General features: G+C 41.7%; 1 protein-coding gene across 4 annotated transcripts in view; it reads right to left on the reverse strand.

Annotated features, from left to right (window-relative positions):
• Positions 1-22,294, reverse strand: part of AKT1 (AKT serine/threonine kinase 1) — a 75,756-nt gene that overhangs the window by 7,412 nt on the left and 46,050 nt on the right. For all 4 annotated transcript variants that reach the window (XM_076345574.1, XM_076345571.1, XM_076345573.1 and 1 more), the window contains exons 4-11: positions 21,884-21,995; positions 18,930-19,077; positions 16,437-16,568; positions 16,204-16,269; positions 14,468-14,536; positions 13,620-13,745; positions 12,174-12,302; positions 7,703-7,917 (exon numbers count right to left, since the gene is read on the reverse strand). In XM_076345574.1, coding sequence (XP_076201689.1) covers positions 7,703-7,917; positions 12,174-12,302; positions 13,620-13,745; positions 14,468-14,536; positions 16,204-16,269; positions 16,437-16,568; positions 18,930-19,077; positions 21,884-21,995 — 997 coding nt within the window. The remainder of the gene's footprint in view (positions 1-7,702; positions 7,918-12,173; positions 12,303-13,619; positions 13,746-14,467; positions 14,537-16,203; positions 16,270-16,436; positions 16,569-18,929; positions 19,078-21,883; positions 21,996-22,294) is intronic.

Here is a 22,294-nt window from a genome sequence, read left to right on the forward strand (position 1 = left end):
AGCAGCGTGATGCCAGCAGTTAAACTGAATTTGATTTTGAAGTGTAAGAGGCACAAGGATTTTTAAGACAAACTGATTTATGCAACCTGATTTAAATTTCCATTAAAGAAAACAGTTGACAACTGCAGTGATAATATCGCGTTGCATGCAAATCTTTCCTCCTCCTTGGCTTCATGAAAGCACAAAGGGTGTTTTATTGACTTAAGGTATATCAAAGATAAAGCACTTCTATTCCAAAATAAAACTGTCCACACAGCTTACAGATGCAATCAGTTTAGTCGCAGTCTTGAGCTAACATGCTTAAATTTTGCTGTGGAGGTTAAAATGTTCTCTAAAAGATTGAACCACATCTGCAAGCAAAGGCATGCACTGAGAAAACAAAACACATACTGAGTAATCAGCGGGAGACTTACTTTCAGGTAACAAGGTTAAGAAGACGCTCAGGATTTTAAGTACAAGAGGTGTCACCATGTTCATCCAGGCTGACCTCTAGTATCTGCCTGTTCTCCGATTCTTGGTGCCACTGGCAAACTGAGATATTATCCCTATTTTAAGAGCTTGGAACAACAGCTCTACATGACCAAGCGGTATAGCTAGAGCTATACCACTACAGAAAAATGTGCCAAGGACTGTTCTTTGAACCTGAAGCCACGCTGCCCACCCAGGCTTCATTCTTGCTGCACAGCAGTTGGCCCTGAATCTCCTCCAGGCCACGTGCGGTAACCCTGTGGCCCTAATACATGATTATTTGGGGGTGGAGGGAAGGGTTACGGTTCAGAATATCAGAGAGAATGTGAAGGCTGTGCTACAGCCCACTGAAGTGGTATTTTGACAGCTTGAGACTGTACTGCATGCTCTGGGACATAGTTTGAAGGCACAATGCTACTGGGACAGTGCTGGACAATTGTTTAGCGAGGAGGAGTCAAATATGGTGACACTTTGTCCATACTGCTGACTGGGAATGGATCTTGGTGCATGCAACCCTCTCAGCCATGCCCTAGCACTGTCTTAGAGCGCGCAAGCTGGCAGAGACAACAGCTGTACCAGAGACACCAAGCAGCAGAGGTGCCTGGCAGTTCATGCTTGCTTTCCCAGCCCTCTTTCACTTAGTGGCACAGCAACCTAAGGGGTTTGCTCCTTCATGTTCCTTCAGGAAACGTGCAGTGGAACAGGGAACGGATCCTCAGTCTTCGAGTCGCAAAGCGTTGGGTGATGCTCTTCTTCCCCATACCTGGGGAAGCTCTAAGACCAAGCCTAAGTTCACCCTAGAGCCCCACAGGCCAAATCAAGCCAGATGATGGCTCTCCCATCTGCCTGGCAGCACGTTATATAGCTGCAGAGCAGCCTGGGAACAGAGACAAACTCTGTGAGTAATCATCTCTCAGCTGGTTCCCCTCAGGTCTAGAGGCTTTGCCAAGTCTCTACCAGGCTCCTTGTTGCTTCTCCAGCGCAGATGACAATGACCAGTGAAGAAGAGGGTGGAGTCGATCCTCTTTATCCACAGATGTCAACAGACTGCACTTCTGCACAGAAGTTCAGGAGTGACTATGAGCTAAGAACCCAAATCGTGTTTTGCAGAAGCATGCAGGAAGGCTGGCTGGCTGCAGCCATGTACGAGTGCTTTGGAGAATACGTTATCTAATACGAGCTTTTGTTCCGTGAAGGGCAAATACATACTCAGGGAAATGCCAAGAAAAACCCCAGATGTTTTACTTACCTTTTAAAGATCTATACTATTAAACAAATCCATTCAAAGTGAATGGGGAAACGCTAGAAACCTCATATTTTGGATATGGAATTATTCCAAAATACACTCTTGTTTTTCAGAATTATTATGAAAGGACCCTCTCAAGGAGAACAAAATTAAATCAGCACCTAATGCAAAAATCATGGTGAAGCACCACTGAGAATGAAGAGCAGCAGGTTCATCTTTTGTAAGGACATGCAACAACTGAAGAAAAAATATAGCAGGAATAAAAGTCTTGAAAAGATTCTTGGACAATAAAGGTAAATTCTGTGCATTTAAGTCTTCAGACAGAACCAAAACCAGTATAAATAGGGCTTAAAAAGAAAAAGCTACTGAGATTTACAGTATACAAGGAAATATAACAGAAAGTGTAGAGGCCAAAAAGCAATTAAAAAACCCCCCAAAAACCGTCAAACCCCAAACTTCTGTCTAAATCGGTCTCCTTAAAAAAAAACAGAATTGTTTGGCAGGTAATCCATTTAACTTCCATCTATATTTGAGAGCCTTCATTTCTATGTTTCAGCTAAATCCCAAGGAGGAAATTATTAATAAAGTGCAACATCAATATTAAACCAAAACCATTTCCACATTTTTAATTTTTATGAAACTCTGTATTGCTTGCAAGTTCCTTTAATCATTTAATGACAAATATCTGTGCTCCACAAGTCAAGGGCAATCAGCTATCATTCCACAGAGAAATCATATGCAAATATTTTTAAAAAGGTGTACACCATAACTTTTTTTTATATATATATATATATATATATATATAAAAATACAGTGTATAAACACACAGTCAACAGTGAAAGTAGTATTATCACAGGCCAGAAGACTGCAATTAGTGGATCACGGGAAAAATACTGTTTCTCTACTTGTCCATGTAAAAGTAAACAGTGCTCAGCACGCAGGTGCATTCCCAGCTCTTTAAGAAGAAACCCACAAACTTCTAGTTTTATGTTAAAAAGTTTCTACAGTAAGGACAGCCAGGCTCCAACACAGGAAAGCGGGCAGCAACTGCCTTCACTCTGCTCTGTCAAATAATCCCATTCATGAGCTCGTGCTTCACCGTATTAAGAGCCACAATACAGATTCTGATTGTGGGCGAATCCTCATCTGAAGAGACTGTCATACTTTGAGGTGACAGATTTCTGTTGTTTACAGATTTGCACGTGCACCATCCTCATCTCAGAAGACGGCCACAGTTTTAGGCACCATTTCTGTTGCCGTTCTGTCTTCACATGATTTCTCTGACTCCCCCCCGCCCCCAAACCTGGTTCTACAACAATGCAAATATAGCCACCGGGCTCAAGAAAATCAGCTCAGCAAAAGCTACTGGTGTTCACCAGCTCAGAGCACACAGATGCGTATTTCTCCTTCTCTGATACAGTCAGGATGGAGACTAGTAACTTCTTCTACTACGGCCCGCACCTTTGTAGGTCTCTAACAGCCACAGGGAAGGATTTAGGAACTGCACCTACATTGCCTTCCTGTGACCGGCACCAGCAGCACGGAGAAGCTCTGGCTGGCTTTGGGAACAGCATGATTTGATGACTCCAGATTTGGAGGGAAAAAGCCATATTCTTCCCAAAGCCCTGTACACAGAGTCTTTGGGGGCTTTCCTGCTCAGAGATTAAGACTTTTGGAAAGCCTAATGCACCTCCCAGCTCAGTGCCGAGCTTTACTTCCCCACTTCTTCATTAACCACATGCATGCAACACAAACGTAGTGGATCCAGTAACACTGGAAAAGCTCCCACCCCCCAACATTAGTAACCACAAAGGAGTCGTGTTTGAAGATGCTGAAGCTTGGGAAGTCTCTAAACCACTGATTTCTAGAAAGCTGGGAAAAAAATCTCTTTAAATTTGCCTTTCATGTTTTCCTCAGCTTCAATTTAGATTTCTTATGGGTTAACTGTTTGAGTTTGTCCAAACTCGTTCTGAATAGCTTTGGACTGAACCAGTTTAGACTAAAATTATCATACACAACAGCTAAATCTCAGTCTACCTCAATGAACCTGGTGAAACATGTATGAAGACTTGATGAGCACTCTGCATTTCAAGTGGTACCCAGGACACAGTTGTTGTCTGGAGGTAGAAACACTTTTGTACTCAAGACACACACATTTCAGAAAAAACACAAGACACTTGTCACGCGTGGTTTCAAAACTCTGGATGCCCACAAGGCATGAAGTCTGCAGCCTAAGAGGACCAGCTATTCAAGGTTACCTCCTCCTGCCTGCCACCAGCTAGCTGGGACCACCTCTAGGCCACTGCAGTCCCCATGACTGTCACCTCTACCTTTCTACTCCAGCAGCGGCTGCACGGGCTGCAGACCTAGCTGTGTCTAAGAGCAAGTTTGCTCCAGCCATCTACCCTTCCCTTCCCTTAGCAGAGCACCACAAACAGAGGACACAGACATACACCTTAACTACAAATCGCCTCCTTTCACTCCAGGAAAAAACCAAGGAGTTTGGTTTTCATGCAGGTAAAGGCTTGATTGACCCTGATCTTCCTGAGCATCTGCAGCCAAAGTTGTACTCTGGATGTGGAAGGAACCACAATCACTATAAAGAATGAAGTGCCAGATCTCTGTGTGGCTGCAAGGACTGATCACCAGTTCCCAGCAACCAGCTTCAGCGCTCCAAAGCCACAACTACAACTCTGTGAAGTCACTAAATCTTTTAACAGGCGTTTGTGAAATGCTGCATCTTCTTCCTCTCATTCTGCCTGAATGGCAAGGTCCAACAGCACCAAAGAAGACAGAAGTAGATGAAGCAGATTGTGACAAACCTCACCTGAAAGGGGCTGAACAACTCTGACAGGGAGCACTAAGGCATGTAGTGAAAACACATGATCAAAATTCAGAGGAAACCATCCTGAAGTTCTCCCAAGTTTAAAACCTGCCAAAATTCAGAGCTTGTGAGACACTCTGCTGATTACAAATCCACCCACCCATCTAAACTCAGCCCGTTTACATGGAGCGCTCTGATCCATGCCCACTTTCACAGGGTGCAGTCTCCACAGCCAGAGAAAGAATAATAAAAGTTAAAAACTTTGCTGTTTTATGTGTGAAAAAAAAAATGCTCTGATTACCTCCTTCCACTTGATACATGTCACAAAGCAGCAAAGGAGAATTTCAGGTCGCATTAAAAGGAAACATTTACAGAATAGATTTTTTCCTTCTTAGGAAAATTAGGGCTCACATTACAAGATTAATAAACTTATATCAATCCCAAAAGAAGCTTCAAAATTCCTTTTCTCTTACGAAACGGATTTTATATGACCAAATTTAGAAAACAGCCATGATTAAAAGCAGAATGCAATTTATTGTTCTTCACATTTTCCCATATGCCTGTAAGTTTGAAACTGAAATGGTATTACTGAACGCAGAGTGCTAAGACTGCTTCTATATATCCAGCTCAGGTACAACAGGTAATTTTTAAGATTTAATTCACTGGCACAGGTCACAATTCCCTAGCTCCTTGATATTTAACTTAAAATACCCTCGTCACTGAGCTTCATTATATCAACCTTTTTTGTTGTTGGGGGTTTTTTTGAGGATTTTACGGGAAGGGACAACATCTCCCAGTTTCATTTTTCTCATGGTTTTGGCTGTCTCCTCCGTCTCACTCTGAAGTTCATCAGGAGTTACTAAATGCTGCCAATTCTAATGTTTTTTGCCACAGACAACATTACCATGACACCAACTTCTGTCCACCACTGGGCTTTGTGGAAGACGGGATTTCTGTTGAATTAAATAGTGGTTCCCCAAAGCATCATCAACGGGCTAATGTCAACCAGACTATCACATGTTATTTAACTTTTCACTGAATTTATTTTCGTAGTTATCTGGCTGTTTTTCTTCAATATGGCTCCATGAACTCAGTATGAGTCAACTACCAAGTATCCCAGGCACCCACGCCAGCACACAGACCACACAGTAAAAAGAAAATAAAACTACAAGGCCAGAACTCAGGACTTCTACCCCTACTGCTTCCAGCTCAGCTCTCTGTACTGCCCAAACCACCACCAAGCGCAGTGGATTTGCAGAATCACAACTTCAGTTAATAAGTTGGGTGAAGGGTGACTGGTGAGAAACTAGTATTTAAGAATGGTCCATGATCAAAAAGCTTGGGAAGCACCAGTGTAATTAGCAAGCTGTGGGCATGTGTGCAGGCTTGTCTAGTCTATAGTTATTTCTATCAGCAGCATGAAAATCATCTGTCCAACAGATCAGAGCATCATTGGTTCCAAGCCTGCAGAAGATACATGTGAAGAAGTGGCTATTTGTATAAAATGAGCATATTGTGGAGTAATTATTGGCATTGGGAAAACCTTGTAATTAGAAACAAGTAGGCGTTCTTTGTTTGTAAACAAATTGCATTTTGGTTCATCAGAGATGCTCCTTTAAGAACAAATTACAGCAGATGCTGCTTATGTTTCCAGTGATTGAAAGGCCCCACCTGAATAAGCTACAAAAGGGTCACAATTGTATTTAACCCAGCCCTTTCCTGGACAGGAATCCTGTTGGCAGGGGCTGCAACCATGCTCACAGAGCACAGTGCCTGGGGGCGCTGCTAATCAACTACAGAACCTTCTCCTGGAGGTCCCCTTGCAGGCACCAGGTTCAGGAGGGGTGTGCAGCTGTTGTCACCTAGTACAGGGCTGGCCATGTTCCTGACTACAACTGTTCCCGGTTCCCCATGTCACCGCTAAGTTGAATCCTCTGATAGTACAAATTGTGGATTTGCATTACAAGACCTCTCAACAGGATTTTCCATCAAAAATAGTGATGGAAATAGCCTACGGTGATGACAAAAATCCTTGCTGCAAGTATCCATGTACTGGCAAAAACCATTTTCCTGCTATGTGCATGCACACACACAGACTAAAGAAACACCAGAAAGCAAACCGGAATACTCTGCTTGCACCTCACATGAAAGATTTCCTATTTGGGGCCTGTTTAGGGTGGAAGGTTCATGACGGGAGATCAGGGGCAGAGTCACAATATTATTAGCTTTAAAAACGTCTGGGTTGACAAGATGGCAGGTTTTTAAACTGATGTTTATCTTTGTGTGAAGGTCAACATCCTTTTTGGCTCTTGTTCTATTTTCTGTTCGTTAGACATTAAGGGCTTGGGTTTTTTGTTTTGTTTTTTCTGCTTTTAAATCAAGGGTTACTTTTTAAATAACACAGCATGGCAAAAAAAACCAAAAGGAGGAAATAGGAAAAGTAGATTAAGCATGGTATAAACTCCACCACAAACATGGTACAAACACCACCACCTACTGTCCAAAGCAGGATGCTAAATCTCCGGCACAGATTTAACTGAAAATTCAGAAAACGGACAGCAGCCTGAACTGGGACAGAAGGTTGAAAGCATTCAGTGCAGAGCAGCTTATAACCCATTGGATTCATTACGACCGAAGGCAGGGTTAACTTGCTTTGTCCCAGGCTATAGTTTTGTGTTAATGGCAGCCATCGTATTCTGAAGTTCAGCCTTCTGATCACCAAAGCTGCTTCATGTCACGATTTGCAGTGATAGCTCATGCCAAAAGTTAAAACAAAAATGAGTAGGTCCACTTGCTGCATCTTGGTGGGTGATCATCTTGAATGGATTAGAAACAAAACTACAATTTCATCTTAAATACCTTCCTCAACTTTAAATAAACAAAAACAACTGGCATGCATGCATTCAGTAGCCCTTTGTGCAGTACCATTTTCAATTGTTTTTCAGTTATGGCAACATGGGCCTTTCAGACAGCGGCACAGGAACAGTCACTTTAAAGTCACTTGTCTTCTTGAAGATAGTTCCCTTTCATAGACATGCCTCTGCATAGCACAACTATTAACTTCTTTGTGAAGCCTTTAACAGAATTTTTTTCCTTTTTTTTTTCTTTTGGTATTTCTGAGGGCACGAGTGCATAAAAGTGCAACTATTAAGCAACAGTCTCACCTTTGCTTAGGATCTTTCTTCAGTAAACCTGACAAGAGAGATTTTGCTTCAGGTGACAAAGTGCGCGGAAATCTAATCTCCTCCATTAGGATGAGTTCAAAGAGCTTTTCATGGTCCTGATTGTAGAAGGGGAGCCGGCCACACATCATTTCATACATCACGACTCCTAAACCCCACCAGTCCACTGCACGACCATAGTCATTATCTTCCAGCACCTGCAGAAATGTAAGGAAGAGGCTTTAGAAGACATTCCCAAACCAGGCATGAACACAAAACTCAAGGCAAAATTTACCCCAGCAAGTTCATCTTTTCACATGTCACAGCTGTATCTACTAGTGGAGTATTTGCAGAAGATCCATTTGAATAGAACTGGCATTCACGTTCATCGCGCTAGGTGAGCAGGAGGGGGGAAAGGAGGCAGCGGGTACGTTATGGCAGCTTCCTTTTCTTCCTCCCACCCTCCCTCCCATACAGTCATGATAAGCACAACCTTCGAAAGCCCAAAGGCTGAGAACTGTTCTCATGTTACAGAGCCAGCTGTTAAATTCTCACTTATTCATCACAAACTGTTCCAAATGGGATCCAATTTTTTAGAAAAACCCCAAACCACCAAGGAGCCAGTATGGGGAGAAGAGAGAAGGCCGTCAACCTGTTACTTCACAAGCGACAAGCCAAACATCCCTATCATCTTCATATCAACCTGCACCGCCCAAAGGGTGGCTCTGCACATCCTGAAAGACCACCCGCAAATACTAAATGACTAATCTACATTAAACACTAAGAGCCAGAACACCACTCCTAACATTTGACTGGCTGTAAGGCCGTAAAATGGCAGCCAAATTGTTTGGAAATGTTTTCCCTCCAAAAGCACTTGCTCACTAGCTCTAACACTCCTGCCTCTGCTTAGAAGGCTGCAAACCCAGGAATTGTCAGTGGGGTGGACTTCTGCCAGGTCTCACGGCGGAAGGAGTTCAGCACAGTTCATTTTTCCCTTCCCCTGGGCACTTCTACCTAACAAAGCCCCGACTGGTGCAGGGACTCGGGACCCCAGCAGTGCCCTCCATCTCTCCTGCTTGCTCCGGAGAAGCCCTGTCATGGCGCATTTCTGATCTTCCGCACTGAAGGTTGCTGAAGGGAGTGGGGAGTGTTTTGTGGCTTGTGGAGTGGATGTTACGAGGTCTTCTCTAGACTTTGTGTCTCCTACGCAGTTGTCTGTAGCTGACACTAACAGTCTCATGTTCCAGACCCTGTCCTCAGATTTTAGTTGTCATCTTTACTCTTTCCACAGGTCTGCACTGAACTGCTTACTCTTGCTAAAAGCACAAACCACGACCGCACCACCATCGTGTTTTGTTGTCGCATGGTGCCTGTGTGAGCTTTACGTTGCTACAATTCAGAATACTTTTACACTCAAAATTAAAAGGGTGAAAGAGCCAAACAAAGTCGACGCAAGTCTAACAAAAGCAGGATCCAAACCTCTTACAAACCTTGATAAAGGTTTTGCACACAAAAAAGAAGCATCGAGACACTCCATGTAACAAATGTATGCACTCTGCCTCTCTTTATTCACTAATTATTCCCCTTAATTCTCTGAATGAGAGAAAGGGCCCGCAGTAAAAATCAAAAGGCTGCCAGGTATTAGATTACCCCACATTGGTCTATTTACAGCATCCCTTGCCATATGATTCACACCAAACGACAGCTGGCTCTGCAGCTGCCCTGTATATGTATACGGCCGACACAGCTGCCGGCCGGACAGGATTCCAGGAGCCGGCCCCGTCCTTCCCGAGGCATCACGGCCCTTCAGCTCACAGGAGATATTGTGTGACAACGCAGTTCCCGCTCTCTGAGTCACCCTGTTCAATAAGCGCTTCCTGTTCGTACTCCTTTACACTTGGGTTACCTAAAATAAAACAGTCATGGGGCCTCCGATTTTTGTTTTTTAAACTGCTGCAAGAGATGCAGTAGGAGAGGACTGAAAGAAAAACAAAACCAGAGGCCTTTGTTGTGTATATAATAAATGCTACAGGTGCTTTCAAAACGCAGCAAATACTTCAAATGTTACGTTAGTAAGCGTATTAATACTCTGTATTATAATCTAGATTACTAACTACAACTCTTTCCTTCATCTCCATTAATTCTAAACAGAATATAAAATGCTTATTTCTTCAAAGTTCCTTACCACAACGAGCATACGCTCATATTGGCGATTGCACAAAACAGAGCAATGGCGTGAGTATCAAAAATACACCATAACAAAAAAAGGTATTGCACGCATCCATGATTTATTGCAACGCACAGGATAGCTGGGGAACAGTAAAGTAACACGGTCATTTCACTTAAATTAAAGGATCATCATTTCCTAACAAGCAGCTCTAGACTGTCGTGAGATGGAATTTGAAAGAGAAGGCGAAACAGCTGTAAACATCACAGCAATCGATGCATCTGACACATCAAAGTTGACATGGTTCAGTCACTGTCATCCATGCACCGGATTCCAGTATGAACCTAAAAACAACGATGCAACAACTGTACAAACACGCCGCTATGCCGGATTCAAGTTACAAATGCAGACAAGAAGATTGAGACCCCTGCTTTTAAGGATGTATGACCTTAAATACACAGAATATCACTCGCGCACAATTTCCAGATTTTTTGCATGCTACTGACCAGATGACAAAAGCCTCCAGAATTTAACACTCCAACTCACAGATAGGATTTGCAAGTAAGGGAGAGAGCTGGGTTAATCAAAAGGATTTGTCCTTCAGGGTTTTGGATGAGCCAATTCATCATAAATTTTAAAAAGAAAAATAATAGCAAATAATATAACAGAAAGAACAACATAACACCTGCACAGGGAATCCCCACATTCAAAGTTAGGAAAAAACAAAACCGAAACAATAAATATTTTTAGTCTCCTCATAAAATCCTTGATGAGAAACTGAAGTTCAGCAATTGATTTTAAGAGGGAAGCTAAAATAAAAGCCGTATTTATGAATAATAAACACTCTGTCATGCTGCTAATTACTCCCTGCATCAGTAAATCTCAAATTGTTGTGCATGGACCCCAATTTAGATTCACTGAAGACTTCTGGTGATCCATGGAGAGCTGGCAGCTATCATGAGACTGGCTCCACCTCCTTGCTGCAAGCTACTTTGACAGGTGCCCACGTTCTTCATTATTATGAAGACACTGGAGGCCCCTGAAAGCAGCTGGGAGTTAAAAAAAAAACCAAAACAAACAAAAACCAAGAGTATGCTGCCATGGCTATGCTAGCAGAGAGCACAAAAGCGCTGATCAGCAAAGACATCAGCTCTCAGTAGAAATATTCCTCCTCCACTTTGGTTCTCCATACTTTGTACTTCTGCATACTTCAACTCAAGAAAGGTTTGCAATGCCCAAGTCTCCCACCTCAGAGAAAGGCTACATCCTGGCTGTGCCAACAATATATAATCTGCCGGCAGCCCAAGCCTTGCTTCTGCCTGTGCTCCAAGCTGGATGGAAGCCTGAACACCATGGGTAGCAAAGCTCCCACTGCAAGGCAGCGAGCCCTTCTGTGAAGCACACCGCGTTAGCTCAGGCTTGGTGCCCTACTAATACAGCGAGTCTGCTTCCAGACAGCTCAGAGCGTGGGCAGAGAAAACTAGCATCTGCCTGCAAAATACCATGTATACATATATCCTCTATCACGCAATTTCACTTTTGATCTGCCTGTAGCTAAGTCACGGCTATACCACCACCTGTGTTGCACAACTCTCAGAAGGAGTATTTCCAGGATGAAAGTTGCAAGCACACATTTGCGTTTTAAACTTTAAAAAAAAAAATTAGTACAAAAAAAATCCCTAAAACATACAGTTTGGGGACTGAGATCCCCTGCTTGGATTTACTTCCTCTGAAACCGAAAAGTTCAAATTAACATTGAGAAACATCTCGTGCTCTTACAGTCACAAAACAGTCGGCACTTTTAATGCATACCATGCTAAATATTGCAGAAAAAGCTTGGTCTGTCCTGTTTCTGAACACATGTTGCCTTATACTGTCTTCAAAGAGTAAAAGAAATGGACAATGCTTTTACTTCTTAAGCAAAGTCCTGTTGATAGCTTTCAAATACGCCAACGCACAGCAAACAAATTGCAAAACAGTCACCAATCCATCAAGTAGTATTTGCAGTGATTTAAAAGGGTTCTTTTTAAATTAGATTTCTGACACACGAAGCCAGCACTGTTCCAGTAAAATGTAAATATTCCCCAAAGTGGAAGGAAGATACTACCCTCCCCCAAAAGTATCACATTTCGTTATGCTAAAGATATGTCCCGGAACATCATGAATAAAAGATTCTCAGTATGTGTTGTTATATAACAGTAGTTACTGTATGAACACATTATGGCACAGGAATTATTCTGTATCGGTACTGCTATCACGGATGGCATTTAAGAAGATAATTTAGTACAACAGCAGACATAAACATACCTCTGGTGCAAGATACTCTGGAGTGCCACAGAAAGTCTTCATCGTTGCTCCATCCTTGATGCCTTCTTTACATAGTCCAAAGTCTGTTATTTTTATGTGTCCATCTTTATCCAGCATAAGATTTTCCAGCTGAGAAGAAAATCCAAATGAAAGACATTATTACGTATAACATTCACTGACTTGCTCAGGAGCAGTGCAAGACATGAATTTCTGCAGATCAGTTTTCAACCTCCTTCTCACTGGGGTCGGAACCATAGTAGCTGCCAAAGCACGCATGATGTAAATACACATTTATGTCGCTTTCCTTAGTTCTTTAGGGAATGTTAGGTAACTAATTTGCAGACTTTGGGTAACCGATCATATATACAGAAAGAACGCAGAATGCAGACATTGTATTTATGCTTCTACAATATTATTACCAACAGAACGCCAGTTCTTTTAAAAATATATTAAGTATTCCCCCTCACAAAACTTCATCCCTGCTTTTACTCTAAGTGATTTTATGAAATATTCTGTACCAGTAAAGGAGAGCAAATGAAACAAAAATCAAATGCAAGGCCACTTCCAAAGAGACCCTTTACATGAGAATCACTTTATACGTTTACTCAGCACGTGGTATTCATTCTAGCCTGTGCCACTAATTTTTGAGAAAGCCATCCAGATTTCAGGACAGAGTTTCCACTGTGTATGAAATAAAGTGCACTTTCAAAGGAATCATGGTGATATGGGAGACAAAATCCCAGCAGGAATCCCAAAACAACTTTGACATAGCCTGAAAACATTACATAGCATGCTTCATTTTAGACTGCTCCTAAATGAACTACCAGTATCGCCTCATCCTCTCCTGAAAACACTTCTCAGGAGGGGGGAAAAAAAAAAAAAAAAGCTATTGTTGCAATTTTCCTCAAGAATTTTGCAAGTTTGTTTGCCCTGAGATTTCTTGTTTGGTCGGGGTTTTTTTTCCCCTTCTCTGCTCACCAAACAAATAAGCAACTTCAAGCTTATCCAATTTTCTAACTGCAAGCAGGTACTATGAAGATAGTCCTGCGCAGCACACTGCAAGGAAGCACAACATCCACACAGCATGAATTTGCATCTATCTGATAAAACCTGGGATAAAGAGCCCAGGATTATGTTCCACCACGCAGAAGAGCCAGCAACGTTTCTCTTAGAACATAAGCAGGCAAGTGAAAATGCAACCCAAGTAGCTCAGTACCCCTTCATATTCTCTGAAATGCTGCCAGGGTCCTGATAAATGCATTATACAACCTCTTAGACTATAAAAGTGTTTAGACATCCTGTAAAGTCAAGTCCAACAGCTGTAGTAACTGTTATGTTAAAGTTCAGGCAGGAAAGGCTTTCTTATAGTTCAGGCTCATTTGCTTTTGTGACTAACAAACGAAAAGCTCAAAACCAAAAAGCCTATGAAATTATTTTTCTACGCACCTTCAAATCTCTATAAACCACATTCTTCTCTGAATGCAGGTAATCCAGTGCTGAAACAATCTCAGCTCCATAAAACCGAGCCCGGTCTTCAGAAAAGACACGCTCTCTTGACAGATGGAAAAACAACTACAAGAACAATAATTTGTTACCTTTAGATTGCACATGTTTCTGAGTTATGTCTCGCACTTCGCAGGCCATCCTGCTTGGAATGCGGTATTACCAAAGAGAAAACCCCTTCCCATCCTCACCCAGTTGTGTTCCCAAAGGTGTTAAAAAGCATCACAAATTAAATGACTAGACAATTACATCTCACATTCACAGATGCACACTGATAACCCGTTTGTGTGCTGCACATTCTTGTATGTACAGAAAATTATAAAAAACCATTGACTGAACTACAATTACATATTAAAACTACAGCTTAATGCACGATTTAGAGATATGTTAATATTCCAACTTTTCCTTCTTGACTGTCTAACAGTAGTTTGCTGTTTCTAGTTCGCCCTCCAAAGTAACACGTGCTCACAATATTCATTAAAAAGAGTTAAAAGTTGTCTGAAGAGCAACTAGAAAGCAACCTTGCCTTCTTGAATTACTAAATGTCAGATTACAACACGCTGCTGTCATGTAAAATATGAACCTACACCCAAAACCTCTATTCTCTAAAATTGAGTTAAGAAAATTAAGTCTTAATTCTTAATATTAGTTAAACCTGCAAACAGCTCTGTTTAACTGGGACAACTTGCATTAATTATAATTGCAAACATGGACCTTAGCTAAATGTCAAGCAGAATTAGTAGTAGTACAGAAAAATCCTAAAGTATTAAACATTATTACATTTCCCTTACCTCCCCTCCATTAGCATACTCCATAACAAAACACAAGCGATCGTGTGTCTGAAAGGAATACTTTAAAGCCTGAAACAGATTTAAACCAAAACTTAGAAGACAGATCACACTGACAGTTATAAAAGCATTTTAAATTCAGAAACACAGACGTGAAACTTTCTATTTTAGTGGACTTTTTGTCCTTGGATCTTACATAATACTTACACTTTCCTGTTGCAGCTGAGGACTGATCCACTGCCAACTTATTTCATTAAATAAATTTAATAAAACATTACAACAATCCCTTGCAGAAGCTATCGGTAACGCCTATAATGCTGTGAAACAAAGTCCTGGCCCATTAACAGTGATACAAAACGTACCGATAGTGGCTCTGAAGTTTCCTCCCCAGGCCACAAGCTCCCACAGTTTCATCTCACAGACAAGAGGCCACAACCAAACCCCAGAGCACAAGGTTTTACCGCACTGGCTACAAGCCCTCTTATATGAAACACATATATATTTACACACACCAGCCCCCCGGTCTCTGCCCTGCTGCCTGCAACTGCTCCCTGTTGACAGCCTGCCAGAGGATTGAGCAATGCTGTCAATATCAATTTGTGAGCAATTCACAAAAACAGACCGGATGGAGGGTGTAATGAAGCATCACAAGGTGCCTTTGTATAGTCCTGTCACGTGTATTCCTGTGGCAAGGGTAACATCAACTTGTTTGCCACAGTCTTAAGTTTCTTGGTCATAACCCAGTTTTGTAGCTGACTTCTCAAGACAGCCCTTGTTTTAGATATTTGGGTTTATGAAAGCATTAAGAAGAAAATACCACATATGATATCATCGTCTTCATTACCAGGGGTGGCATTTTTAAACCAGTCATATTTTTGCAGAGAGAGGGAGGATCGGATTTTAGACATGTCAACATTTACTGATTATACCCAATACAGCCAATATTTACTTCCAGAGGCCACACTTAAAAGTCTAAATTCCAGTTAAGCCTTTCTGTACCTGGACAAAAGAAACAACTGGGATCCTACACAGGTCTCTTAGAGGGCTTAAGCAGTTGGAAACAATTCAGACCCAACTTGTAATAAATACTAGAAACAAAATCTTGAGGCAGAACTTAGGTATCTGAACTTAACCCAGAGAGACTGCTGGCATTGGAGGTCTAAACAGAGTATGATTTGATTTTACAGCTAAGCCAATCCAAAAGGAAAGCAGCAGATAAAGCATGGTCCTGCTCTTCCCTGTCCCATCCCACATGCTCCCACCACTATCCTTTGGCTGGCATTACCAGTGCTCTGATTCCATAGAGAGCTGCTTCTGGGAGCTTAAAACAACAACAAAGGCAGGCAAAATTAAAGGGTTTTTCCCCCACCATATCTTCCTGAACTTGTTTGTCACAAGATCAGGGTCACCCTGATCTCTGCTACAAAGAGGAGACCAAGCATTTGGAAGACAAGGAAAGCAGATACTTCTCTCAGAGATAGCAAGCCATTAAATGGGTGAGCCATAAAGTCAAACCACACCCTGAAACAGTCTTCAAGAGGTACTGAGGACCTGCTCTGCAAGAATCAGAAGACTTAAAAAAGCATTTTAATTTATGCTTCCCAAAAATGGAAGGGTACAGAAGTACACAGCCACTCTGAAAACACAGATCTCAGATGTATTATATAAATAACAAAAAATAAGGAACGTCTTGGTTGTCATGATGTCAAGTTACACTCAGCAGAGGGAGAAATGCTTACTGTTAAGAATGGATGCCGCGAGTTCTGTAAAACACGGTTTTCTGTCAGCGTGTGTGCTACTTCATCCTGAAACACAAGCAGAAGGAAATCAGCAAAGTGATTCCCCAGATCAGGGGTCCATTTCAAACACTAAACAGAGCTATTATTTACAAGTACTCAGAGAATCCTTGGTATGACTTTCCCGAAGGCTGTATCAAGGGTGAACCACATTCCCAAGTTTCCCATCTACTCACCTTTGCTACAATAACTTCCTTCTTCAGAATTTTCATAGCATAATACCGTCCGGTTGCTTTTTCTTTAACTAAAATGACCTTTCCAAAAGTGCCTTTTCCCAGTAGTTTAAGGTATTCAAACTCATTCATGGTCTGTTAATGATACAGATAAACAAGAACTGAATTACATGAACTAACAACAAGTATATCATTCTCAGACTACAATTTCTCATTCACGTGAGAATACATTGCATAGGTTGCATATGTGGGTTTTTTAACCCTTTTGCTTAGTAGAACTCAGGAGCAGAAATGATTCTTCCATAAGAAATGAATACTAGTGCACTCCCAAAGATAATCAGTCAAACTTTTTAGGGAAAACCATAAGCTTTCAATTAACAGAACACCCTTTCACATGACTCAATACTCAACTGTGCAAATACCACTTGACATATTATTATTAATCCATAGACATTTTGACCACTTTGTCAGTGCAGGCATTTGCTAGAAGGTACATGTTGCTCTGATTCCAGGGACTAAACCCATACCTTTTTTCTGATGTTCCCCACCTCTCTGGGGGACCAGCTTTCTTCTGCTTCACTGAACAGCACCAAAACGCACAGACAAAACGACTGCCTCACAGATTAGCCATTCGCTCTTACTTGTTTCACCATTAGGAAAAATGTTGGGGAAAATCAGAATCTGTTGCAGGCTGAGGACAGTGTCTGTACTGTTGTATCAATGACCATTGCCAACATGGCAATAGTAAGACTTATACGCCAAAGGCTACTGCAGCCTAGGTTGGGGAAAAAATTTAATAGCAAACTTCCTCCATATTCTTCCCTAGAGCTGGCTGAGAAGACTTTCTGCTAATTGTTCAATACAGTCGATGCCAGGACCCCAATAATCATTTTGACTATCTTCACTAACATGCCCAGAGTCACTTTCTCAGAAGAACATGTATATTTGACCAACGAGGTGGTTCTTGCATTTCTATGAAGAGCTGCTCAGCAAGAGCAGTATCTGTTCAGTCAAGGACACACAAGGCTAATGGCAGCTACAATTCAGAGTGACATGTAAGTAGCCACCCACATCAGGCTAAAACCACTGACATGACACAAGGCTGCCACACATACTTAGTGATGTGCCCTGGTTTCGGCTGGGGTAGTTAATTTTCCTCCTAGTAGCTGGTACAGTGCTGTTTTGGATTTAGGATGAGAATAATGCTGATAACACACCGATGTTTTAGTTGTTGCTGAGCAGTGCTTACACTAGTCAAGGACTTTTCAGCTTCTCGTGCCCTGCCAGTGAGAAGCTGGGAGGGGGCACAGCCAGGACAGCTGACCCAAACTGGCCGAAGGGATATTCCATACCATGGGATGTCATGCTCAGTACATAAACTGGGGGGAGTTGGCCGGGGGGCGGTGACCGCTGCTCAGGGACTGGCTGGGCATCGGTCAGTGGTTGGTGAGCAATTGCATTGTGCATCACTTGTTTTATATATTCTTTTATCATCGTCATCATTATTTTCCCTTCCTTTTCTGTCCCATTAAACTGCCTTTATCTCAACCCACGAATTTTACTTTTTTTTTCCGATTCTCTCCCGCATCCCACTGGGGGAGTGGGGAGCAAGCAAATGGCTGTGTGGTGTTTAGCTGCCTGCCGGGTTAAACCACAACATGACGACACTGGTGGATGGCTGTCTTTTTTCTTTAAAAACTTCATCAGTTTTCCCAAAACTGAAACAAACTTACGAAAGTAAGTGGGGATGACAATGGTGAGATAAGGACACAAAGAAGTGCCTTGGTACAATCCACAGACATAGCATTCACATGGGAGAAGATTCTATCAATTCTTTCTTACAAGAGCAGATGGGAACACTTAGGAAAACGGAAACCCAAACAGGAGACCACGAGAGTGTAGAAAGAAGTGAAGGGAGTTGAAGACAGGTACCTAAAAGGGCTCCATGGGACAAAGATCTCCTCTGGCACATACTCCTTTCATGGAAGGCCATTGCTGAGCCAGCCCTGTGCATTCAAACAAAGCTGTGCCTGATGCAAAATCCTGAGCTCTAGGAACACTATGGATGGACACTGCAGTGGCTGTCTGGGGGTTAGCCTAAACCCTTAATCCAGAGCAATTAAATCCACTGGACCCACCCTAAGCCCTGCGAATCCACTGGAATATCTTTGCACAAACCTGCAAGGAGTTTACACAGTCACACGGTCCAGCAGGAGCTATGATTTCAGGCTCCATACCACAGGAAAATAGGCAAATCAATTACAGACCTGAACTGGCCTTGAAAGCCATACAATAAGGACATCTGAACTCAGAACTCTGGTGGACCCAGACAGGCTTTGCCTGGTACCTGCTCAGCTCAGACAATTGTGTCCTCCAGAAGCTGCATCTACAACCAACTGTGTAATTGTTATGGGAACAGATGTGTCTTGATGGCTCTCTCTTGTCTACATTCGAGAAGACCTAAAAAACATTGTTATTCCTGCTATGCTCACTTACCACTTTGTGTTTTGGCTTTGTCATAGAAACTTCCATTTCTTCAGCACCTGAATTATCACTGGGAGAGCCAGATCTAAAATCCATCATCTCTTCCTCTTGTTTCTTGAGGCTGTCTGCTACTGTTTGGATGGCTTTTGTCCATTCTTCCCTGGCAAAATATAAGCAAAGACATACGGTACATGTGACTTTAGATTACCGTCTGCCATGGCAAGGGTCACCAAGGAATACAGGGTAACTAATGCTCTCTGATGAATCAATGCAACATACACTGAATTATGTGAATTTTCAAGCACTGTAAAAATGCATTTTTAAGAGCGCTTTTGACATATATCTTTATTAATTGTATTAGAAACAAGAGACAACTGAAGTCCTCCCAGTCTGGACATAATGTAAGGCTTTTCAGACAACAGAATTTCTAATAGGCGTTCAGTTAGCAGCTCAAGATATGACCTGGTGATACAGAGATTTACATAACAAAAACAGACTTGCCAAAACCAAAAAGCAAAATGCTCCCATGCAGCACAAAGCAATTAAACACAGCTTCTCCATTCCTATGGTGCACTGAAACACCATATATCCCACTGCTGGGGGCACTATGCCACCTCTTCGTACACATATCCCGCATTTTAATGGCAAGGGGTGTTCTAGGAGAAGGTATTAAAGCCCAGGATACTTAGGTTATTCCTCTGTTGTAAAGACGATGAAAGAAGTACAGCAATTCCTGTGTAAATTTTAGCAGAATGTCAGCAAAAGCAGTTACATTTTATCTTAGGCACAGGTCTTGGTTACGATAAATTCTCCACAGCTGTTTCAGCAATGGGTGCTCTAAAACTGAACCCTTCGACTCCTGTGGAGACCACTTCCACTCCGGCGTCCTTTGGGAAATTTCACACCTTTGGAAACTACTGAAGTGAAAGTTCTTGGCCTTCACTTCATTTCACTGCAAATTTATTGAAAATAAAGCATACAACTTGTAAGGGCTTACAGGGTTTTGGGATGGGCTTTAAGGCATACAGGGGCTGAAGACATGTTCAGTGGACTATGTGAATTTACCATATTTTACTATCTTTTATATCTGTAAGGAATGGGATGTAATGGTTTAGTTGATATTTTTTGGGCACTGGCTAAACTCTTCTCCCAAGGACACACCAGGTAAAATACTTTGCTACTACAGCAGGAACAGAAGTAGCCAATGCTGAACAATTCCATGCACAATCTGCAGTGAAGCCATGCCATCCTAATCAATGTCAAATTTTTCACTGGTTCTATGAAATTATTAAAAAAAAAAAAAAAATTCCTATCTGAACATGTGGATTTCAGTTTGTGATAGATGGGAGAGGCAGATCATTCCCCAGAGGAAGCAAAGTCCATGGGAAAAAGTACCCAACACAGGATTCTAATAAAAACTGCACCAATTACACATAAGGTCTTTCCTGCCCTGTGCGTTTTTTATTTTGGATTTTGTCTGAACATGCACTATCCAGCCCTGTCTGGGGCAGCAAGGTAATGCTAAACATTCTGAACATTCTCCCTATACTCCCAGCACAGACTACTTCATTCACCTTCACAAACACATTCCCTGATTTACTAGTCATTTTTCATATTCAGAACTAATACAAGAAGAACTTTTTCTTCTGTATTTTTCTCTCTCCATCTCTCTCAAAAAAACAACGCTGATTTTTAAGACACAGAGAAAGCTAAAGGCATATCTACCTTCACATCTCTTTTAAGATTTGTTACTGACTTGGTTGAGATCTCGGCCCTCCTGAAGTGAGTATCTTTGATTTTTGGGAGACCAGAATTTCACCCTCGGCTTTTATGTCTCAAGCGTACACAACAGAGGTGACTAACACTCCGAGTCCTGAAGTGTCACAAAGCTGACTTAACTGGCTATGAGGGAACAAAACAAGACTGAAATACAATCTTCCCCCAAGTGGAAACTGTTATTCACTGCCTTTAGGGTCCCTGACCACAAAGCTACTAGAAGAAACAAGGACCAGTTTATTTTTCTTTACTTTTAATTTGATTTCACCTTCTTCTGATCATTGTAATAGAATCAAAAACAATAAACAGGAACCTTCTTTAAATCAGTGCATGCAAAGACTATGAAAGAAAAAAGCAAAGAATATTAGGTATAATTTGCTGATCTTAAAAATAAACATGTGCCAGTACCGTATCTATGGAGGACAAGGGTTTTAAAATACCCCTTTCCCCTAGGGCACCGGTACTGGAATAATTTAAGTTCAGTTCCTGAAGAGCAAGTAAATATTTAAATACTCTGTAGTTGTAGAATAGCTGTGCTGGAAAACCATTCTCTCGGGAGGTAAGAGATCAATTCTCCAATGACGGGAGCATAGGATGCATGCTCTTAGCTTTGTTTCCTAACAGCTGAAACAGAAATCTGCACCTGCAGCAGATAACTATCACCTTTATTATCTAATTTGCATAAAACATTAGCAATCAGCAATGACAGAACTAACTTTTTTTCTTTAAAAACAAGGTGTCTAAAAAGACTTTAAAAGGTCAGTATTTTGATACAACTCAACTTTGCCTGAATCTCTATTTCACTTGTGCTCATCCTTCCAGAAACTCCCAGGTCAGAAACCCTTCATTTCACATACCACAACATTTCCAGCGAGAAATGAACCCTGAGTTTCCAGAAATAACTACCTGTGTGCTGGTACACACCTGCACCTGTCCATTTTGGATATCCAACCTACCAACATGTCATTTACAAGTACTACTCAAATTTCACTCTCTGAAACCCCCTTTAAGGTATCTTTTATACTGGAACATGCACTAAAACTGAGGCGCTCAAAAATTACTTGTCGCTTTTGAGTCTAGACGTACATCATCTGATAAATAAGAGCTTCAGCAAAGGACTCACTATTAACGCTGAACACTTGCATCTGCTTTTGCAAGTAGTTTATGTATTAAATATGAATGAAACATACCGCTCCTCTGGAGTCTCCACATGAAATGTTCTTTCAATTACTGTGGTCCACTGGAGGCATCTAATGATAAATGTGTTTGGTTTAGGTCGTTCTGTCTTCATCAGCTGGCACTCTACCACAATCAAGGAAGAAAGAGTCATGGTACATAAGCAGGTTTAAATAATCATTTGTCTTTATTCTTATCTAGCAAACTGTTGCAATTAATCAGCCACAGAAATCTCTGTAAGTACTTCTTTAGGAGACTCAAGACAATTTACTGTGTTGATGAAACCAATAAATAGCTTGGGAGATAGTCATCTAAGCAGCACTGAAATCAAATTCTGCTTAGACAGGCTCCACGTTTGGTCTGCCCAGAGAGGTAAGTAGAAATGTGATGTGATGACACAGAAGCCATTCAGACTCAGGTCCTAC

This window comes from Aptenodytes patagonicus, chromosome 7 (assembly GCF_965638725.1).
Source record: "Aptenodytes patagonicus chromosome 7, bAptPat1.pri.cur, whole genome shotgun sequence".
NCBI classification, from domain to species: Eukaryota; Metazoa; Chordata; class Aves; order Sphenisciformes; family Spheniscidae; genus Aptenodytes; species Aptenodytes patagonicus.